The following is an 18,347-nucleotide window of genomic DNA, read 5'->3' on the forward strand; positions in this document are numbered from 1 at the left end:
GCTTCTGAAAAAGCAAACCGGAACCCTGCTTCCGCTCCCACACCCACGCTCAGCATTAAGCCTGCGAGACACTGAAGGACAAGTTACCTTCCACCTCCTCTCCAGTCTGCTGAGCCCAGGAGACGAAATAACGAGTCCTCCAGCTGCCTCTGCTGGGCGGTACACAGGCGTCCTCATTGGTCCACATCGCCCATGTTGTGGTCTGGTGCTGCTCGCTTTCCTGCCATTGTGCATGCTCCCTCTGCACCCTGGCTCTCCTTTCCATGTTTTTCCCCTTTACTTCCTTGGAAGCTCCCAGCTCTAGATGCCAAGGTGGCACCGTGTGGGCTCCTCTCTCCTGACTGCCGTGGAGGGGCCTCGCTGATGGGAATCATGGGGCAGAAAGGACTCATGCCCAGTCTGCTCGCCTGCATTCGTGTCAGAATGGAGGTGCCTGTGCACTGCTTTGGGAGGGGAAAATGTTGTCCAAGACTTTTTATTAGTTGAGTTTGAGAAAGAGGAAAGGCATTTAAATAATTTTCCACAGCCTGGGGGTATTCTGTGTGTGCAGAGCCCACCCTCCCTGGGAGGCCCTGTCCAGCCACAGCCTCCATCCTCGCTGAAGATTCCCCTGGGCTCCGGGAGACAGGGCTCCTTGCACAGCCAGATCATGCTGTGTTCTTCAGCTGCTGGAAGGGAGGGTGCTGACCAAGCCAAGACACCTTCCTTCCTCCCCAGGGACAAAGGAGCCCACTCCCCAGAACAGTAAAAGGAAGGTAGGAAAGTTCTGAGTCTTATTTCTGAAGTCCATCACTTCATCTCCTGGATTACAAGCCCAGGCTTCTTAGTTCCTCACCATCTCAGACGGACGGTTCCCTGAAGATGAGCCCTTGTCCCCTTCATGAGCCTTGTTATCCAGCCACAGGCGCTGTAGGACACATCTGCCTCCACACAGACGTCTGAGTCAGGGCCTGACAGGAGCAGAGGACTCAGAAGTGGCTGACTGGCTGTGTGCGGGCATTCTGGAGAGTGGAATCTTCCTTCCCCTCCAGCCCCAAAGAAGCTCTGCCAATCCCACCTAGAGCTGCCTGGAGCAGGTTGGGGTGAGGTATTGGCCTCCCAGCCTATAGCAGAGCTCCCACAACGGAGGGCTGTTTGCAGGCATGCACAGGAACCAGCGTTTAGAAATCACTCTTTGCCAGCCATGGTCTTGCTCCACTCTGAGCCTCCCAGCAGTGTCTTCTAGGACTGAGAACAGCCACACACTCAGCACTGCTAAGGGGACCACTCCTATCTATAGTCCCAATTACTGTGAGTCTGATGTCCTGGTGCTGAGTGGATGAGTTGACCTCTCTGAGGGGGCATAAACATTTCCATCTTCTTGGGTGTTCTTTGTCACCATGAGAAATGTCATATATGAACCAGTGTCCCTGGCAGCACTTTGAATGCATGTCTGTAAAGTGACCCCTTTGCTCCTTTGTCACTTGGAAGCTCAGGCTGGCTCCAGAGACCTTGGTTTTGAGACCTTGAAGTCTTTTGTTGGTGTTAAAGGTGATGGTTGAATACAAAGTGTGATGGACTTTCATGTGCCACCACCAAAAGGCTGGTCCATACAGCCGAAAAACCTGGTGAGAGTGTCTGTGGGCAGTACCAAGTGCACCACGATGAAGAGCTAGGTGTGTTCTGAGTATTCTAAGTGCCCTCTGTGTGTGTGAATTAATTTGAATCCTTACAGCATCCCTTTGATGAGGTATTACTGTCCTGAGTTAAAGGAACTGAGTCTCAGGTGGAGGAACCTGCATAAAGATGTGCAGAGATTTGAGCCCTGCTCATTTCCATCCAGAGCCGCCTACTGACCACTGAGCTAGACTCTGCTCCCCAGGTCATCTTCACCTGCATGCCAACATCTTGTGTCCTTGCTTAACACTTGGCTGACTAAGCTAGTCAAAAGCAGAATCTACCCATCCCTTTATTAGTCTAGCAGAAATGCTTGCCTTTTGCAGTTTTCGGAGATGCTCATGTATAGCTGGACATTCACCTAGTATCATCAGCAAATGAGAGGGACCATAGAGGAGAACCACATCCTCACCTTTTGTCCCTGAGACCATTCACCATGCACCTTAAGGGGTATCAGAACCTTTTTCTCTAATGGGGCACTGAATGCCTGGTGGGGAAGCCCCCCTTGACTGTCCTCAATGGCATCTGGCCAAGGTCACCTGGGAGGAAGGGGTTTGCAAGTCGTCAGTACCTTTTCCATAATATGATTAACGTCTTTTTTGCTTTTGTTCACATAGCTCACTTGTGTTCGGGTCCTTAAAGATTAAATGTCAGTAGAAGAACATTAAGCTGTCAGTCTTTTCTCTCTGTTTAAGGAATCTGCTTCCTTTTTGGGAAACAGGCATGTAGTTTATTATTACTCTAAGTAATCATTTACTGCTACTTAAAAAGTGTTTATTTCGTGCTTATTGACAAAACTACTTGGGTATGGTATCTCTATCACTGTTACTGCTCATTAGTCAGATCTGGTGGACTTATGACAGCACGTGGACCACAGTTCTACATACTTGACAGGAAGTTCCTATATCGTGTGTGTGATCCTCACCAATCTAGAACATTACATGGCCATGACCTACCTGCAGCAGAATTCCCCTGGCACTTGCTGCAAGCACAAACCCCCTAGACTCCTCTCGAGATCTATGAAATCAGGCTCTGGTGTATGGGAGTCGGTCCAGAATCTAGATTTTAACAGTCTCCTGGTTGGGGTGGGAGGGATGGAATATATCCCCTGAATATATATATCCTGAATTTGAGAGTCCCTCCCTTGGGGACTTACAGCCCCATGAAGTCCTTCCCTGGGCTGTGCTGAGTACACAGCTGTACACAGAAGGACACATGATATTGATGGGAGAGGGTTATGTATAGGGCAGTAGACGAAACCTCCCCAAACATCAATTTTACCAGGAAAGACTTGAGAAGACATCAGATCTATCCATTTTCCTAAGCCTTAGACAAAATTTAGGTTATGACCGGTGCACTGGGGTTGTGTAGCACATGGGGCTTGTAACTGGAGATTTCTCAGCAGAGTCCTAACACGTACAGAGTATACTCTGTGTCCTGAAGCCCTGAAGACCACTCCAGGTTGAGCACACACCATCAAAAAGATTGATTTTGGGAGTGGTTAGCATTTCCATCGGAGAAGGCAATGGCACCCCACTCCAGTACTCTTGCCTGGAAAATCCCATGGATGGAGGAGCCTGGTAGGCTACAGTCCATGGGGTCGCTAAGAGTCGGACACGACTGAGCGACTTCACTTTCACTTTTCCCTTTCATGCACTGGAGAAGGAAATGGCAACCCACTCCAGTATTCTTGCCTGGAGAATCCCAGGGACGGCAGAGCCTGGTGGGCTGCCGTCTATGGGGTCGCACAGAGTCGGACACGACTGAAGCGACTTAGCAGCAGCAGCAGCAGCAGCATTTCCATTGATTATGAAAATGCAGGGGGCCTGCAAAAGCCAGAATAGTCAACAATCAATTTTGTAATTCATTCTTGGTTAATAAATAGAGTCCAGAGTGGAGTCAGGGGAAAGAGGAAGGAGGGTAGGAATCTGCCAGAAATGCAACCAAAATCGAGGATTGCCAAAAGCTTAATGCATGTACCTTACTAGGCACCTCCAATGTCAAATAACTTAAATTTTCAATACAGGAGGCTCTCAAATGAAATTGACTGCTATTTGGACCAGGTTGGAAACAGGTGAAGAAAAGGCAACTGCAGGACTCCAATATTTCCCCTATTAATTGCATGTTTCTCCCTCTAATGCCAGGCTGTGTCACCCATTAAAAAGTCCTGTTTGTTTTTGCAGGCATTTACAGAGACACAGAAAAAAAGATTGTTGTCATGGAAACAGCAGGTGCAGAAGCTCTTTCGGTCTTTCCCTCGGAAAACCCTTCTAGACATATCAGGATATCGACAGCAAAGAAAGTATGTTGGGATTTCAGTCTTTGTAATGCACGGTAGTTCCAGGACCTCACTGTCTGCTTGGGTTCCAGGGTCGAGACTACATAGGGCATCATTCTTTGTTTCTTAGAGTGTCCTCTGACAAGTTCAGACCACTTTCCTTAAACAGGTGGGGTGGGGAAAAGGCTGTAAAGGGAAAGACTTCCCAGAGGAAGAGCTGAATGTGATCTTTGGCAACTCAATTTACATGGTCAAAATGATGTTATTAGTACAGATGGGCATGGAGTGGGGAGCGGGTACGATTTAATGAGTGCCAGCAAAACACTTGGTGGTTTATCCACAAGGGGGGCCTCTGAGAGGACAAAAACAGGTTGTTCTCTCTGCACCTTAAGTGGTAGTGTAATTTTTTCTCCCTTCTTGCTGCAGACAAGCTAATTATAGTTGGTGGCAGGGTGAAGAGCCCAGTGCTAGTCTATTTTGGTCTGAGCTGCAATCTAAGAGTAGAGCAGTACCATTCTTGATTTTTCATAGTACTTCAGCTTCTTGGATGCAGTTAAAAAAAGCCTCGTTGTACTTTACAACCCATTACTTTAATCTGGTTTTAAATTGAAGAATCCAGTTGCATATTAAAGGTGAATTATGGTGCCAATCTAGGAGAGGAATCATGGGGAGGGGTGAAGTGAACCATTGAACAATAACAGGGTGTCTTGGGGAGACAAGAGAATGATGGTACTGACATGCTGAAATATCAACATCCTTTTTTACTCTTTTCAACATGAGCATATAAATAATCATTTTTTTTCATTCGCACCTAGAAAGTTCTGAATTCATTTCTCAGTGCATATGTAGAAGCTCTGTCTGTGTTGTTAAAATGTTTGGCATTTATTTGCATAAGTGTGCCTTGAAACATCACTGTTTTATATTACTTCAGGGAGATAAGGCCAGTTGGAATTTGAGAAAACTCTTCATTAAAAATTAATGTAAAAATTGAAATGTTATCATATTCCAGCATACATAACACAGTTATTTATTAAACAAACATTTAGCATTTGCTCTGTGCCAAGTGGGTATCCAAGCACTTAAGAATATTATTACATTTAATCCTTGCAACAACCATATGAGGTAGAGGGGCTATTATTAACCCCAATTTACAGGGGAGTCGGGAGGCATCCAGGATTTGGACCAGACAGGCCAATACCAGCTCCAGAGTCAGTACTCTTAAGCACTACGGATGCTGGGCCACTTTCCTGGTCTCCAGATGATATGCAGAAAAGCCAGATAAAACAACACTCTGTAGCCAGCTCCTCGGTCCCAAGCCTTCCTGGAGGGTTGGGCTGGACCACCAGTGCACCTTGAGGATTCCTGGGGCCCAGATGAAAGGCCAGGCCTGCTCCTTAGCCTTCTCCCCTGGGGCTACCCCTACCCTAGACTCTCCCTCTTCTTGTAAGGGCAGCAATACCCACTAAGCTTTCTTAGGATCCACACGCCTCTTGCAATCCAGGTCCTTGGGAGACAAGTTCCAAGAGAAAGAAAGAATTCAGAAGTTGAAGATAAAGATAGAGCTTTCAAGCTCTTTGCTCCTCCTCCCCAAAGTGCCATCTGCTCATCTGTCTGCCTTGTTTTGTCCGTGGTCCACATCTGAGTGCCTGTTAACCTTGATTTCTCTAGAGTGTTATTAACCGATGCTTGAATTGGGTTAACTCAAGATTTGCCAGATTGGACCTCCTTATATTGATTAGAGTGAATTCAATCATTGATTATGGATGTTCAATTGGAAGTTGCTAAAGTTCGAATTGTGGTGCTAGAGAAGATTCTTGAGAGTCCCTTGGACAGCAAAGAGATCAAACCAGTCAATCCTAAAGGAAATCAACCCTGAATATTCACTGGAAGAACTGTTGCTGAAGCTGAAGCTCCAATGCTTTGGTCGGCTGATGTGAAGAGCCGACTCAATGAAAAAGACCCTAATGCTGGGAAAGATTGAGGCAGGAGGAGAAGGGGGTGACAGAGGATGAGATGGTTAGATGGCATCACTAACTCAATGGACATGAGTTTGAGCAAGCGCCGGGATTTAGTGAAGGACAGGGAAGCCTCAAATGCTGCACAGTTCATGGTTGCAAAGAGTCGGACACGGCTGAGCAACTCGACAACCACAAAAGTTCTAGAAAATAATTTGTTTTCATAAATATTACCTCTGGGATCTTGTTATGCTATTAATTTTCTTCAAAGACCTGTTTTTCCCCATAATACAGAGGTAACTGCAGCCCAGCCCTTCCTTGAACTATCACAAATCCCAAGTTAATTGGTTCTTATTAATGTTATTTTATCAGTCTTTTCATGCATTTCAAGGTAATGAAATCAGTTGGTTAGATTTAAGAAAGCAGAGAAAGACGCAGATGAGCAGAGTAAGAGAATGAGAAATGAAAACTTTTGTCACTTTGTTCTCTCCGAAGAAAGAATGATTATTTCATTAAGCCTAGTGATCTTAAGTGACTTAAGCTTTTACTCTGGTTACCAGCAGTGGCAACCCTCAAAAAGTCTGACTTTATAGTAATCAGTTTAATACCCCACAGTGAGACCCACTGTCATTAGGAAGACACCCTAACCAAATTTTCACCTCCACCCAGTCTATCCCCAAAATGTTAGTTCTACCAGCTCCATGAGTCCTAACTTTAGGAGTCCACGTTTTCTCCTGTGACTAAGTGTCCCATTACAGAAGCCTCTGCCTACATTATATTGCTTAAGAATATAGTCTTGCCTTCCTGGAAGCACAAATTATTTTAGCATCACTTGCTGACTGCTCTGTTTTGCATATGAAATAACTTTTAAAAAATCCAACCAAAAAGGAAAATGAGCAAAAAAGCTATCTGCACTAAATAAGGAAAAGTCTTAGCAGAATACTAAATCATCTACCAGGTGGCCAAAATTCTGACTTGAAAAACCAGAGGACTGGTTTTCGTAGTAAAAAAAAAAAAACAGAAAAACAGCCTCTTGATCTTTGTCCCCACCTATCCCTTGTTGTCCGTTCTCCAAAGGAGGTCTCTCCCATTGCATGAAATTATTTCTCATCCTCCTGGCCCGAATTTCCTCTTTCAAACCAAACATTTTAAACCTTAGTAAAAGAAGGAAGGAAAGAGAGAAATTTGAGAAAAGATGAGATAAAGAGACTTAGAACCCGTGAGTATCCTCCTCACCTCATGGGGATGAGCCTCGGACTGGAATCTGGTCAGAAAAGCTTAGAAGTGGTAAAACACAGCCCAAAAGTCAGTGCTTATCAGCTCACTGTGGAATTCTCTTCCCCCTCCCCCCTAACCAGGAGATTTAGGAATTCTGAGGAAGAAACCCTTTCTGAGATGAACCATGCTGATGATTTAGGTTCTCCACCCCACCACACACACAAAGCTCTCTTTCTCAGGAAATAACTGATTTACAGTGCCACCCCTACCCCCACCCCAATCCCCACCCCCGTCATAGGGTTAAACTACGTCAGCTCTGTCTTCCTGGAGTCTCCTCACAGGCTTGGTAGGATCCTCCCCTGTGTGGCTGCGAAAGCAAGTCTGTTCCATCTTGTGGCCGTTGGAGGTAAAGCATTTCGACTGAGACATCAGTGAATGACTAAAGCTGACTCTTCTTGGAAAGAATGTGCTGGTTCCTGAAGCCCTGCTGGCGGCTGCGCACCCTCCCAGAACTTGAGGCCTGCCGGAGAGGACGAGTTCTTTGGCGCTGAGGTCACCGGACCAACGGGAGCGCGGTGTCTGAGCGTGAGGCCATGGGTCCCCAGCCTCCTCTCTGCGTGGACCCCAGAGAAGCATGGGACCTCTTGGTCGTTCTACAGGGAGGGCCTGAGGAGCAGGGAGCAGTCAGTGTCCTAGGTCCAGGGAGCTGGCAACCATCATCCTCTTCTTTCTCATATCCCTCCTGTGAACCTGGGAGTCAGAGCTCCAGACTTAGGGCCCACTTTGCCACTTGGAGAGGTGATCATGAGGGCAGAGACTGAGCCATTCTCTTGTTCACCCTACCTTTACTGCCAGGAGCTGTGCCATCCAGGCGTGGAACCTGCCAGATTGATGAGGACAGATGCCATCGCTTGTCCCAGGGAGTCCCAGTGGGGCCCAGAGGCCACTCCTGCTGAGTCTGCTGCTCAGACTGACAGCAGACAGACTGACTGTGGGGTGCTGGAAGGGGCCTGGATCCTGGTGCTGTCACTTTCTTGCCATGTGGCTTCTGGATGGGCACATGAGTTCTCAGGGCCTGTGACACAGTGGAAAGAAGGCTGAAGCGCACACTGGTTAACTTTCTGGGCTCCTATTCCAGCACTGCCCCCTAATGGCTGTGTGACCTTTGAGACATTATTAAGCTCTGTATTTTACTTCTCCAACTGTAAAAGGAGTGCCTACTTCATAGGGTTGTTGTGAGGATTGAAGAATCAATGTGAAAGTCCCAGGGCACTTGATATTGGCTCTCAGTTCTTAGCTACCATTTTAATCATAGAGCCCTGATCCCCCTGTAGGCCTCATAATGGTCAAAGTGTGAGCAGACCCCCAAGGAGGCATCCTGGGGGCTGGGAAGGGCCGGGGGTAACTGATGACCTCTGTTCTTCTCTATTGACTCTCACAGCCGCGGCTTTGGGCAGTCCAACTCCCTCCCGACAGCCAGCTCTGTGGGTGGCGGCATGGGCAGGCGGAATCCACGCCAGTACCAGATCCCCTCCCGGAATGTCCCTTCCGCCCGCCTTGGCCTCTTGGGCACCAGCGGATTCGTCAGCTCTACCCAGCGCAATACCGCAGCCAACCCCACCATCATGAAGCAAGGAAGACAGGTCTGCTCCGCCCCCGGGAGGAGGGGAGGCCAGCCGAGCTCAGGGCCTGAGGCTCAGGACATCCCCCCAAATGACCCGAAATTGAAGGGAGAAGCCCAGAGGGGCTAGGTTGAAGACAGTTGTCCCTATGCTTTAGAGGTTTGTTTGCAGTTTCTCTGGGAGATAAAGCAAGGCCATGGCGGCACCTGGCATCGTGGGGATTTGTTCCAAGACCACTGTAAACTTGGGGGCCCTGCACACAGGGGCCATTAGGAAGAAATGCGAGACCTATTTCATCTTTGCCTTGATCCTCAACCTGCCCTAGCAGATCCCAGTGCCTTCCAGATTTGGCTTCCAGAGGAGCCTGAGCATCTAAGGAGCTTTCTTAGCATTTATATCTGAGGCAGATAACTCCTTTGACATGGTCCCAGCTGTGGTGGAAAACCCTACAGGGAAGGAAGGAGACTGAGAGAGGCTGTCAGTCAGTCAAGGCCGCGCTGCCCAGAGGTTCTCGCTGTGTGATTTAGAGCCAACGTCAGTCCCCTGGCTCGTGGTCTCAGGGATCCCTCCCCCGCACTCATACCCAATGCCTCCCACCTGTGTAGCCCCTGCTTTGTGGGGCTCCGCGGGTGGGGGCTGGGATTCGAGGGACGCCAAGTGAGTCTGAGGTTCTGGGTTTGTCATGAGAAACTAAAGGATGACAGCTTGGTTTTAAAAAACAGGAAACTGTTCCTGGCAAGACAGGCAGGATTCACTCCCCCGAGGAAGCAGCCCAGGGTAGGAGAAAACCCCAGTCTTGACCATTGTGGGAAGCCACCAGATGGATCCAGGAGGAAACCACCACTAGGACACCCTCGTAATAACAAACACACAAGCTGAGTTGTGCCAGCTCGTTGCCAGCTGAGAGGTTCTTTTTTTCTCCTTCTCCCTTTGTAGTAAATTGTAAGAACCTCAAAGAGAAAATCAAATGAGAGCCCTGAAATAGTTTGTGCTCTTCGTTGCCGACATTTATAGAACTCCCCCCATTTCCTAGAAAAGTGATAGGAAAAGCAGAGACAACAGAAGGGATAAAAAGAGTTTTGGAGCCAGCGAGGGAGATTGGTGTCCAGATTAAGCTGAGGCTTAGAGAAGAGCCTGGGGCTGAGGGGTAGTGTTGAATAAAATGAATGGAATCTAAAGCCCCTCTCTCTAAAGAAGCAGACAGGTTGCGCTGGCCTGGGAGCCCTTTGCCAGAAGTTAGCAGAGCGTTCTCCCAGGTCATCTGCCTCCTGGATTCTGGCTGGTGGCCCTGCTCTCATCCCCACCCCCAGGTGTCTGGACTAATAGGTTCTGCTTCTGTGTTTTTCCCTAGAACCTCTGGTTCGCCAACCCCGGGGGCAGCAATAGCATGCCAAGCCGCACCCACAGCTCTGTCCAAAGGACGCGTTCACTGCCTGTGCACACTTCACCACAGAATATGCTGATGTTCCAGCAGCCAGGTAGGGCCCAGCCCTCCATCCCTCGTCGTCCTGTCGGGGAGGCCAGGTCACCAAAATAGATGCCCCAGTGAACTCAAGCGGAAAATGCTTAGCCTCGACTGCCACCTTGCATTCTTTTGAGCTTATAGAAGCCTTTCCTTTTTTAAACCATGCCTTGCTGCATGAATAGCGGCTTGTTGGCTGGGAGCCAGCACACGGAGCCCCGGAATTGGTTGCGATGTGACATGGGGGTATTTTGGATCCTAGTCATATTTCTAGATTGATTAACCCAGTGACATCACTGGAGGGCTTTCGGGGGAAGTTGGGAAGGGTTCCATGTATAGTATGTGTGTGTGTGGTTGGTGTGTACATAGTGGGATGTGTAGATAGACAAAGAGAAAACTCCATGGTGTTGATGCTGAGAGACCTACCCCTGGTTTGGGAGTGCTTTGCACACATGATTGCTGGTCCATCCATCTTCCCTTTACTTGGTTAAAGAGCAGCCTGGTGTGCCCCATATCAATTTCACCTTTGACCCCCGCCTCCTCAAACAGAGTTGCCAGAATTACATTCAGGTGCCTGCACCTTTCTCTGTGCAGATAGTTGACCTCTTACACTCCACGAGTAATACAAAGCCCCACAAGCGATTCCTGCATGGTTTGCGCCCAGAAGAAGATCCTCACCCTTTCTGGTAGATGCACTCTGTACAACGTCGTGACGGGAGTTTGAGGGGAAATGTCACTGTGGCCTGGGTGGGCATGCAAGCTTCTTGGAGGGGAACTTCAGGGAGCAGAGGGTGAAGAGATGGAAAGAGGAGGGTGAAGTTGCAAGCAGGAGCTAAGAGAGCCAAAGTGCAAGGATACCAAGTCCTACAATGAGTTCCACAGTGGCTTGATGGCGGGCTCAGGCTGAATGAAGTAGCAGTGAGTAGCCCAACGGAGCTGGAAAGGCTGCAGCTGATGGTGGGACCCTGAACCCAAGGCCAAAAAGCTTGGACTCCAGCTGCTCTCGGTGGGGAATTGATAGGAGATTTTGAGCAGGGGGACAGGCCAGGGTGAGCATAGAGGAGTGAAGAGTGGGCGGGCTGGAGGGGAGGAGGGGAGGCCACCAAGGGGCGAGGAGGTGCTAATGGCAGGAAGCCACCAAGGCTCAAGGTATGTCAGGAAAGAGAGGGATGTCAGCATGCTCCAGATGCTGATTTAAAGTTGCTTCTTGGCTTCTAGAACTCTACCTATTTGCACACCTTTGTTTTAAAGCTCCTTTTCTTCCTTTTGATACTTGATATTTTTCTTCCCAGGAAGAAAATACTTGATAGAATTTGGGGGCTGTGAAGGCCTGATCCCAGGTCATTTAGTCCCAGCCTCTGCTTTCATGTAGAATTATGTATAATTTACTCCCAGTAAAAGAGACTCTGGAGACAAAGTGAGACTCTGGAGACAAAGTGAGACTCTGGAGACTCTGGTCCCACCATCAGCTGCAGCCTTTCCAGCTCCCTTGGGCTACTCACTGCTACTTCATTCAGCCTGAGCCCTCCAACAAGCCACTGCGGAACTCGTTGTGGGACTTGGTATCCTTGCAGTTTGGCTCTCTTAGCTCCTTCTACTTGCAACTCCACCCTCCTCTTTCCATCTCTTCACCCTCTGCTCCCTGAAGTTCACCTCCAAGAAGCTTCCATGCCCATCCAGGTCCCAAAATCTGAAGACATCTTGGGCACGAGATCTTTCACCTTGAATGAATAGCTCACCCTGACCTCACCCCCAGGACTGCAGCCCAGCTACCCTGGCATAGCCAACTGCTCTCTAATCCTGACACACTTGTAGCCTTTTCCATTCTTTCCTACCTCTTTTTCCCTCCTTGTGGCTCTCTTCCAAGTCCTCCATCATCCTGTTTGTCCCTCATCTTAATTGGGCAGACCAAGCCCACTAGGAAGAGATGGGCCATCTCTGGGAAAAGAACCATTTGGGTCTGTTAATATGAATCTTTCATTTGTACTTTGTTTCCCCTCTCTGTTACACAGCAATGCTGAATAGTTGGCTTATGCTCAGGTCAACTATGACCCTAAGATCGTTTCCACCCTCTTCCCATGAAGCCTCTTGTTCCCATAGTTAAAGAAGCAAACACTACTAACAGCTTGTAAGAGAAAGTGACTATCCCCTGACCTCCCTTCCCAGCCCTAGTCCCACCTCCCAGAGGCAGCACTTAACAACTGATTTCAGTTTTCCTGGTAGTTCCCTGCAAGTCTCTCAATAATGTTGTTTACATGCTGCTGGACTCAGAGCTCTGGAACCCTTGGGTTATTGTTGTTGTTGTTTTAATCAGCCTCTCGCCAAAGCATGGCAAACCCACTTCCAGCAAGACCTTGATGAACCACAGCATTTCTAGTAACCATGGCATGAGGACAGGGCTGCTGCATATTTCCTGATTGTAAATACAAGTGGTGCAGCAGTAGAGAACCTGCCTGCCAGTGCAAGAGATGCAGGAGACACGGCTTCAATCCCTGGGTCAGGAAGATCCCTTGAAGCAGGAAATGGCAACCCGCTCCAGTATTCTTGCCTGGAAAATCCCATGGACAGAGGAGCCTGGTGAGCTACAGTTCATGGATTCAACTGAGCACAGCAACAGCAGCAGCAGCAGGAGCCCCTCCTAAGTCCTGCCCAGCACCCTTGGCCCATGTGAGGTGGCTCTTCCTGAGACATGACAGTGAAGGGTGAGGCAGGGCACTGCCGTGAAGGGAAAGGAGGCTGCAGAAAGTTCCCTCCTCCATGGACACAGAATGTTCCTCCTCAGCCTTTGCAACTAGGACCTGGGGGTCAGGGGCTGGGACTAGACCATAAGCATCATATCAGGGAGGCAGAAATCATGAAGGCAGAAAGCTTTCATCTGTACACAAGCAGTACTAATAGTGAATGCACGATGAACCAGAGATGTATGACCAGCCCAGAATTACTGAGAAAACTGTGCTGCCTTCCAAGGTGTTAATTTCATCCTGGCCATTGGATGTCTTCACAGCACTCATTTTGAACCATCTGGGCAAATCTTAAAGACTGCAGTGCATTCCAAGGAAGTTTTGATTCTGTGAACTTAATCCCATCAAGATGATGGAATGTCTCCAAAGAATAAAAAAAGGCTGGGGTCTAGAACCAGCCTCAATATTGTATGTCAACTCATTAGTCACCTTGCTTGAATCTTCAGGACGCTTCCTTCTTTCCTGGATCTACGGAATCTGTGGACCCCTTGGAGGCCAGGGTAGGGGTGATTCTTCACTTTACTCTGCTGTGGACAGATATGAGATGTTTCCCAAGACAGGCCAGGAGAGCCATCAATAATCGTGGCCCCTTGCTGGCCTCTGGGATGAGTAAGAAAGATGAAGCTGGTCCCCCTCAGAGTGAGGGCTGATACCATCACTAGAAGGGTGACGAGCTCACAACAAACGTGGTGCGTAGCCAGCGGGGTCATGTTCCTCCCAGAGGCAGGGTGTTTTCCCAACTGGAAAAATAGTTTGGAAACTGCTCACAGAAATGACATCATATCTTGAGAGCAGATCCTGCTGACCGGATCTCAGCCACTCTTGGGGTCAGAAAGTATCTCCAAGGAACCTGGGTGTGACACTAGGAGGCCATGGAGGCTCTTCACCGCCTGGAGAGCCTGACAGGATGGGGCAGGGGGGCCAGAAGCTGAGGAGAAGCACCGGAAGGGTAGACTGGGCAGCCTCACTGAGCACCTCGTCCTTCCCCTGCACAAATCCACGTGCAGACTACCTTTGGTACTAGACCACCCAGATGTGAGGCAGTGCCTTACATGGTGGCATTGCATGACGTGAGGTTACCTGCTCTACATCACAAGCCTCCCTTGTGCAGCGGCTCACGACTGAAATCCTGCCATTAGAATACCTGGGGGCACAGTGCAGAGAGCTGTCATTATCCCTTTCCTTGTTAGTGTGAGCAAGCTCCAGGTTCCTTCCAGAGAACTGCCTTTAGTGAGAGCGGGGAAAGACAGAGATTCATCGGTATACTAGCTCCACAGAGGACGGAAGGCGCTGCCCTGCTGAGACAGAGGCCCGAACAGGGACCTACCTGAAGTACCTGATCCACGCTGGCTCCTTCCCTTCCAGTGAGCCCTGCTCAGGATAGGCAGATGATGGGCAGGGAGGCTCTCAAGTGCATCACTTCTGTCACCACCAAGACCCCAGCGGGGTCCGTGCCCCCCACGTCTGACAGCCAAATTCAGAGAGACTGACTCAGGGTGAGATGATGCAATACCATCTTGTACCATGTTCTCCTAGTTAATTTTCATGAAAGCGTGGGTCCTGGAGGATTTCCCCAGTGCTTAGTTCCACAGGTCTATGAGTGAGACCCCCAGAGAAGAGCTGCATTCTCCACAGCAGACTCAGGATGCAGCTGGTACCCATGTTTCTCCACCACCCGAGCAGGCGTGGGGTTCTCTTTTCCTTTCAGCTTCTCTCTCCCCCTTTCCTCTTGGTTCCCACCTTACCTTCATCTTCCTTACACCTTTCTTCACAGTCAGCCAGCTCCCACTTCTGCATTCTCTGTGCCTCCCTCGACAGACTGACTTTCTTGACTTCTCAACTTCCAGCAGTGCCTCTCCTCACTTAACCAGACTCGAAGCCCCTCCTGGTTGCTCAGCAGAGTGGCTCCAGCCGTAGTTGGCAAAGTGAGATTCTCAAGGTTCCTCCAAGAGTCCCCCGACCTGTGTTTTATCCTAAAGTCCTGAAGACACCGGCCTCTTTACCTCAGCCTCAGGGACTCGGAGAGCGCAGCGGAAGGGCATGTTGGGTACCACAGTCGTGAGCCTCAGCTGCCACGGCTGCTCCTGTCAAGGAAGAGCCACGGGGAGGTCCCCAGGTGGACCCTGCAGCAGCACCTTGTTTAGGTTGGGCGCTGCTTCCTTCCAGAGTCCTCTTGACCCTGGGCCTGAGCAGCAGTCCATGTTTTTGTAGGACTTCTAAAAAGGCAAAGTTAAAAGTCCCCCTTCAGCCTCGACTCTGGGCATCCTAGAACTGGGGACCCTCAAATACACACCCTAAATCCTGGAATGGTCTGGTGGAGAGGGGAAGAATCCCTCATTCTCATAGATGCCATCTGAACTAAGGAAGCAGGCCTGCTTGGGCAGTAACACAGAGGGCTCTGAGTCTATTTGTCCTCCTGAAGACTCAAAACTACATCTGCCTGGTCCCTTACTGCTGCGGGGGCCGGGATAAACAGGATGAGCCCCTAGGGTGAGCAGGAACCAGGACAAGAGTTGACCTGTAGTTCATGTGGACCTGTGGGCAGGAGTTGCCCAGATACTTAGCCAGGGCTTTGAGAGTGCTGCCCACTGAGCCAACCATGGCTGAGGGCTTCCAGCCTGAGATAGAAGCTGCTTTTCACCTGGCTGGTCTCCCTCTGTCTCGTATGTGTGGGGAGATGCCTCGGATCTGTTTTTATCAAGTACACAATTAAGAAGTCACACTTAGCAAACTCTGTTGTGCGAACATATAGGCTTCTCCCAAGACTTAGAATTTTTCAGAGCCACTTCAAGATTGGTGGGGGTCATGACTCTGCCTATGTCCCCGAGGGAAGATCTGGAGGGTTAAAAGCGAGCATGCCAACTTTCAACCTAAAAGAGCAGCCACGAAGGTTTGGAGATTCTGGAGCAGAGAGCCCCATATTTCTCAGCCCCCTGTTTTTGGAACACTCAATCCCAAGCTTGGAAAATGGCATTTTGCTGCGTGTTGGCAAGAAATCCTGCAGCTGAAACACTTCTCTCCAAATGTCGAGCATCTTTATTTATCCAAATCTCTCCACAGTGTTTGTTTAAAGGGGAGTGCTAGAGAGTAAACTAAATTTTACAATGAGCATATGGATGGCTATAATTGCTAAGGGTTGTTTTTTTTATATATTTGCTAACTGTCTATATATATAATTGTGTTTCTATTTTATAGATTTCACACCCTGAAGGCTGCTAATTTTTGCATGCATATGATTTTCACATGAATGGATGAAAATACTAAAATACTCTTCCCTGGATTGCCTAATTGCCCCAACCCTACTCTGAGAGCAGGGGTGGGTGGGACCAGGGAGACCCCTTCTGCATGGCTCCCAGCTTCCCTGGAAGCCCAGCAGTCCTCTGTCTGCTCATGAATTGGCAGAGTTGTGTTTCAAACCCATGGACGCTGGATCTTGTGTCAGAAAGAACACTATCTGCTCTCCAGTGTTCCTCATAGTGATCCATTTTGCCAACCTTCTCTTTGAGAATTTTAAATAACAGAAACAACATCTGCCTCTGAATTAGCTGGTAATGGGGAGCACAGATCGCAGAGGAGACCTAAATGTATAGCTCATCCAGGAAAACAAATACTTTGGTTTAGCCATTGGTTTCAACTTCCTCTCCCACCAAACCACCAACCTCCTTTTTCATTCCTTCCCCCACTCGGGCCCCGAGCGCCCCCTAGTGGAGACTCTTAGGAGCCAGGAAGTGGCCTGCAGCTGGGGGCCTCAGGATTCTTTCCCCACTTTACAGGCAGAAGAGCCGAGGCCCAAAGGAAGAGAAGAACTTCTCAGGGTCACACGGGAAGGCAGCGGCAGTGCTGACACTTCCCAGGCACTCAGAACACATCCCACTGTGGGGTTTTTTCTGCCCTCCCCCATGTAATTTCACAATTTTGTCTGAGTTTCACAATAGCTGTCAGTTTCCATTTCTTGCTCCATCTTTTTCATCATTCAATAGACATGTATGAGATGTGCAGAAGGCCATGGCTGGGTATCGTGGGCGAGTCAGAGAAACCTGTAAGCATCATAGTGACGATGGTGGAAGTGTCTGTGAGGTGCTTCCAAACTAGTCAAGGATGTTCAAGACCTCCGCAAGGTGGGGCCGATGGGAGCAGTGCTGGTGATGAGCCCCAGCAGGATAGAGGAGGTACCCAGGCTGCCTCTCCCTCGGAGCAGGAGGGCCCAGAGCCTGGAGGGGTGGAGAGGGTCCAGACGGTAGAGTTGGCTCTGTGGTTAGGATGCACAATATTGTCCTGGGCAGCAGAAACCCTTGCTTCAAAGTGCTTGGAGACCTAGAGCATTGACAAGCACTGGCAGATGTGTGGTGTGCAGGAGAACACTGGCTCTGGAGTCAGACCCATATGGGTTCCTGTCCCAGCTAGTGTCAGCCGGCTAGCCTTGATATGTCACTTAGCCTCTGGGAGGCCCTCTTGAGAACTGGACACCCAGCAGGATGTTGGACTCAGAAGAGGTTCCCACCAGGCTATGGTTTTCCTTTCCTGTGCTTCATAATGAAGGAGAAATGCACCAGACCCAGTTCTGGGCACAGGGAGCTGAGCCAAGTCCTGCTCCAGTGAAGCGAACACTCAGCTGGGAGGAGGCCACAAATACACACATAGTATGTCAGGTGTCAGTGACGGTGACGAAGAAAAAAATGGAGCAAAAGGATGGGGTGGAAAAATTCTGTTCACTGCAATGAACAGAAAGTCCTTTCCAAGGAGACAGTAGAGCCAGAGACGTGACAGCAGGCAGAGAGTGAGCTATGGGATCGTCCAGGGACCAGCATTCTGGGCAGAGGGAATAGCCGTGCAAAGGCCCTGGGGTAGAAGAGGGTCTAGGAGGAGGGAGTGAAGGAAGGGGAAGCTGTATGAAGGCAGGGAGGTGACAAGGGCCAGGTCTGCAGGGCCTTGCAGGCTGTAGGAAGGGCTTGGCTTTTACCCCAGTGAGAAGCTGCTGGAGGGGTCTGAGCAGAGGCCTGGCAGACTGTGACTATGACAGCTATATTTAGCCACCGGTTTTCATCCAGCTGCAGTGGACTCAGGGTGTCTAACAGATTGAGAGGTCAGTTGAACCTGAGTGCAACACATTCTCCATGGCAATCCTGGCGGTCCCCCCAAGTCTTCACAGGGAGGCAGCCCTGGTGGTCCCCCCAAGTCCTTGCAGGGAGTCTCACCAGACCCTCACCCTGCAGGTGGAGCCAGCGGCATTGTGCATACTTTGTCCTTGTTGTCAGAGCCCCTGTCACCAACGTAACCCTTTGTCCCCTGCAGAATTCCAGCTTCCGGTGACTGAACCTGATATCAACAACAGGCTGGAGTCCTTGTGCCTCAGTATGACCGAGCACGCCCTGGGAGGTGAGTGCATCCTCCCGGCATGGCATGGCACACCTGGGA

The 18,347-nt window shown here is 49.5% G+C and overlaps 1 protein-coding gene across 26 annotated transcripts in view; it reads left to right on the forward strand.

Moving 5' to 3' along the window:
• Positions 1–18,347, forward strand: part of SAMD4A (sterile alpha motif domain containing 4A) — a 223,253-nt gene that overhangs the window by 198,337 nt on the left and 6,569 nt on the right. For 24 of the 26 annotated variants that reach the window (XM_081509425.1, XM_081509423.1, XM_081509432.1 and 21 more), the window contains 4 exons: positions 3,840–3,958; positions 8,549–8,750; positions 10,081–10,207; positions 18,225–18,308. In XM_081509425.1, coding sequence (XP_081365551.1) covers positions 3,840–3,958; positions 8,549–8,750; positions 10,081–10,207; positions 18,225–18,308 — 532 coding nt within the window. Of the gene's footprint in view, positions 1–3,839; positions 3,959–8,548; positions 8,751–10,080; positions 10,232–18,187; positions 18,309–18,347 lie in introns of all 26 variants that reach the window. The other 2 variants (XR_014059327.1, XR_014059328.1) reach the window with 1 other exon arrangement.

Source organism: Giraffa tippelskirchi, chromosome 7 (assembly GCF_054371585.1).
Source record: "Giraffa tippelskirchi isolate mGirTip1 chromosome 7, T2T-mGirTip1v1.2.pri, whole genome shotgun sequence".
Taxonomy (NCBI): Eukaryota; Metazoa; Chordata; class Mammalia; order Artiodactyla; family Giraffidae; genus Giraffa; species Giraffa tippelskirchi.